This window comes from Phocoena phocoena, chromosome 2 (assembly GCF_963924675.1).
Source record: "Phocoena phocoena chromosome 2, mPhoPho1.1, whole genome shotgun sequence".
Classification (NCBI taxonomy): Eukaryota; Metazoa; Chordata; class Mammalia; order Artiodactyla; family Phocoenidae; genus Phocoena; species Phocoena phocoena.
In genome coordinates this window covers 170,777,521-170,781,821 of record NC_089220.1, presented here as the reverse complement: position 1 = coordinate 170,781,821, position 4,301 = coordinate 170,777,521, and the positions used below count along the sequence as shown (strand labels likewise).

The following is a 4,301-nucleotide window of genomic DNA, read 5'->3' as shown; positions in this document are numbered from 1 at the left end:
TTCTGATGTCACAGTGGTCTCTCCACTTTCTCTACCGGGTCTTTGGATCAAAAGGGAGCTCTGGCTTCAGAGAAGGAAAGTAGGGGGTAGGGGTAGAATGCTTCTTTGAACCTCTCTTGTTTCATACCCAGGCTGCTGACAATTCCCGCTTACTCCTGATTTCAAACAAATAACACAAGAATGGAAAAAAGAAAAGAATGGAAAAAAATGGAGAAAAAAGAGAATGGAACAATTCTATTGTTCAAAGTAATCAGCAAAGCCTTTGTATATAAACTAAGAGGTTAAAAGGAGAAAGGAATAAATCTGCTAGGAGCACCTTATCCCTATGTGGAACAGTACAGGGGAAGGGGATGGCTGCTGGCCGAGCCCCGGGCTGAGAACCCTGGGCCAGCCCTAGCGGCTTGGGAACTAGGCAGGTCGGGGTTTTCAGAGGTAAGTCATGAATGGGGAGGGCAGGTTTATTATTCAGTATATTTATATACAGAATTTCCGGGAAGTCAGTTTCTTTTCACTAATCAGCTAAGTTGACTGAACAACTTCTCTTTTCTGGAAATCAATTGAAATAAGTCTTAGAAGTTTTGGTCTCAATTTTTAAAGGAATCTATACAGGCAACTCAGCGCAATCAGAAGTACTGCCCTCAGAAACTAGCCAGTCCACTCAATAGGTATAAATAATACTGCTGTTGAAGCATGTGAGCAGAGAGGCACTGGGAGATGAATGCCCTGGACAAAGATATTCATTGGCAGCAAAGCTACTGCATACAGCAAAGCGTAGATTTTGGAAGAAGAGGAGGACGTGCTCATGAGGGTGATGAAGAAAGTGAAGGTAATGCCATCTAAAAAAATTAATAGAAACTTGTATTTATATACTTCTAACTTATGAGAAAAACTTTGCATTGGAATTTCTCAGATATAATTTTTTTGCATGTTTTTCTTTTACCTTTCCACCATCTTCAACCATTCTTCCCCCCACCTCTGGCAACTACCGATTTGCTCTCTATTAGTTTCTTTTTATTTTTAGATTCCACATATAAGTGAGATCATACAGTATTTATCTTTCTGCGTCTGACTTATTTCACTTAGCATAATGTCCTCCAGGTCCATCCATATTGTTGCAAATGACGATAGCTCCTTCTTTTTTTTTTTTTTTTTTTGTGGTACGTGGGCCTCTCACTGTTGTGGCCTCTCCCGTTGCGGAGCACAGGCTCAGCGGCCATGGCTCACGGGCCCAGCTGCTCCACGGCATGTGGGATCTTCCCGGGCGGGGGCACGAACCCGCATCCCCTGCATCGGCAGGCGGACTCCCAACCACTGCGCCACCAGGGAAGCCCAATAGCTCCTTCTTTTTTATGGTTGGTTAATATTCTGTTATATCTATATAATGGAATATTATATATATGTGTATATATATACACACACACACATATATATATATGTATATATTACATTCTTTATCCATTCATCCATCAATGGATACTTAGGTTGCTTCCCTGTCTTGGCTATTGTAAATACAGCTGCAGTGTACACAGTGGGTGCAGATATCCCTTTGAGATAGTGATTTCATTTCCTTTGGATAAATACCCAGAAGTGGGATTGCTGGATCGTATGGTAGTTATTTTTTAAATTTTTTGAGGAAACTTCATACTGTTTTCCACAGTGGCTGCACCAATTTACAGTCCCACCAACAGCGTATAGGGTTTCCTTTTCTCCACACCCTCCTCAACATTTGTTATTTCTTGTCTTTTAGATGATAGCCATTCTGACAGGTAGACGTGATATCTCACTGTTGTTTTGATTTACATTTCCCTGTTGGTTAATGATGGGGAGCATCTTTTCAGGCCACCTGTATGTCTTCTGTGGAAAAATCTCCTGGCTATTTTTAAATCAAATTGTTTTCTTTTGCTTTTTTGTTTTTTTTGCTTTTGAGTCATATGAGTTCTTTATATATTTTGAATATATATATTCAAAGGCCCCTTAGACATATGATTTGCAAATATTTTGTCCCACTCAGCCTTTTCATTTTGTTTATGGTTTCCTTTGCTGTGAAGAAGCTTTTTTTGTTCGATGTAGTCCCTTTTGTTTAAGCTAGTTTTACTCTTGGTGTCAAATCCAAAAGAAATCATTAAGATTGATGTCAAGGTGCTTATTCTCTGTCCTTTTCTAGTTGTTTTACAGTTTTAAGCCTTACGTTCAAATTTTTAATTCGTTTTGAGTTGATTTTTGTATATGGTGTAAGGTGGGGTCCAGTTTCATTTTTTTTGCATGTTCTCTTTAGTTTTCTCAGCACCGTTAATAGAAGACACTGTCCTTTCCCCATTGTATATTCTTGGCTCCTTTGTCATAAACTACAAAGGGTTTATTTCTGGGCTCTTGATTCTGTTTCATTGATCTATGTGTCTTTTTATGCCAATACCATACTGTTTTGCTTAATATAGCTTGTAATATTGTTTGAAATCAGGAATTATGATGCCTCCAACTTTGTTCTTCTTTCTCAGGATTGCTTTGGCTTTTATGGTTCCATACACATTTTAGGATTGCTTTTTCTATTTCTGTGAAAAATGCCATTGGAATTTTGTTAGGGATTGAGTTGAATTTGTATTGATAGATGACTTTGGGTAGGATGAACATTTTACTACTATTAATTCTTCCTATCCATGCACATGGAATATCTTTCCATTTATTCATGTCTTCTTCAGTTTTTAAACATAGATAAATTAAACATTTTAAATATTAACTCATTGTTGACCAGGAGATTTTTGCAGAAACTAACGCCTGTGGCCAGCGATTTGTTATGTAAATGAATATTGAAATGTCTCTGGTCAATAACATTCGGGTAACAAAAGATGTGTTAATACGTCTGTGGTCAGTAATGTGTTAAGAATTTTATTTAGTTCTCCATATCTAATACGTGGGTACATTGTCTATGTAGCAGGTAAGGACCAGGGGAAGTGTCCACGAATTAAAATAGGTTAGGATAATTCTGGTGGAACCAGAGCAGTAGTAGTTCATTTCTGTTTGAATGCTCCCTCCTCCTCTTTACTTTTCCCCAAAGCAGATGGACCTGCCGAAAGTTAGCAAATGCACACTTTGTGCCTTTTTGCTTTAGACTGATTTTGAAAAGGCGGCCAAAGACATGAGGAAGCTGAAAACCAGGCCAGATGATGAGGAACTAAAAGAACCCTACGGGCTCTACAAACAATCTGTAATTGGAGATGTAGTTACTGGTACTGGGTTGTCATTTAAAAAATAATAATACATTTCACTGAACAGTATTTCTAGAAGCATAGAGTAAAAAGTAACCCTGAAAATATATCTGTCCTCCTTTTGGCAGAGTGTCCAGGACTGTTAAATCTAAAAGGCAAGGCTAAGTGGGAAGCTTGGAACCTCAACAAGGTGGTTAATTTTTAAATAAGTGAAACAAACCTTCTTAATTTCCCAATAACATCGGTCAGTGAGTCAATCTGTTTGTATCTTTCTAGGATTATCAAAGGCAGATGCCATGAGTGCTTGTATTTCTAAAGCAAAAGAGCTAATAGAAAAATATGGAATATAGAATTCAGTATGTGAGAAAATTTTCCTTTTGAAGACTTCATAATGGTACCATGACCTAATATTTTGGGGAGAAATGCACTGTTAACTCTTTATGTATCATCCATATTTTTGCTAGTAACATGAATTGTAATTCTTATTTAGAGGTATGCTGAAACTACATATTTAATGAAATTTTAAAATTTTCAGGTGATTTTTAAAAGTTCTTTTTAAAAAAGTGTTGCTCTGGTGGTACGTTGTTGGACTTATGACCAAATTGGACTTATGGACGCACTGTCAGAATGGAACTCGTTCATAAGTAGGGGACTTAACTTACTGAGTTTTGCCTAAAGACATTAACAGTTGTTCTTTTGGCTTCTGTTTTTTCTGCAGTGAGGTGGTCTTACTGGTATAATCAGAACAGTTTATTAAGAACTAATCACAAGACTCTTTGTTTCACTGTGTAGCACTGGGGTTCACACTTACACAGGGCTTTGGCAGTCACAGGCACACCTGGTTCCAGTCCCCGTTCGGTGACTTATTTACTAGGTAACCTGAGGCAAGTTACCGAAGCTTGCTAAGCTCATCTGTAGAGTAGGGGGAAAATGTCAGTCTCACAGGGGTGTAAGAACTGAATGAGGTAACTAGTTACCCTATGTCCATTTTAAAGCATATACTGTATAAAAGCTGACAGTAATGGTCTTCATGACAATTTTTTTGTTTTGTTTTTTAGATTCCATATATATGCGTTAGCATACGGTATTTGTTTTTCT

The 4,301-nt window shown here is 37.8% G+C and overlaps 1 protein-coding gene across 1 annotated transcript; it reads left to right on the top strand.

Moving 5' to 3' along the window:
- Positions 1–802: 802 nt before the first annotated feature.
- On the top strand, positions 803–3,553 carry ACBD7 (acyl-CoA binding domain containing 7). The gene is made up of 4 exons (XM_065871802.1): positions 803–826; positions 3,107–3,224; positions 3,332–3,392; positions 3,478–3,553. The coding sequence occupies exons 1-4, from the start codon at positions 803–805 to the stop codon at positions 3,551–3,553; spliced, it is 279 nt and encodes a 92-aa protein (XP_065727874.1).
- Positions 3,554–4,301: the final 748 nt, after the last annotated feature.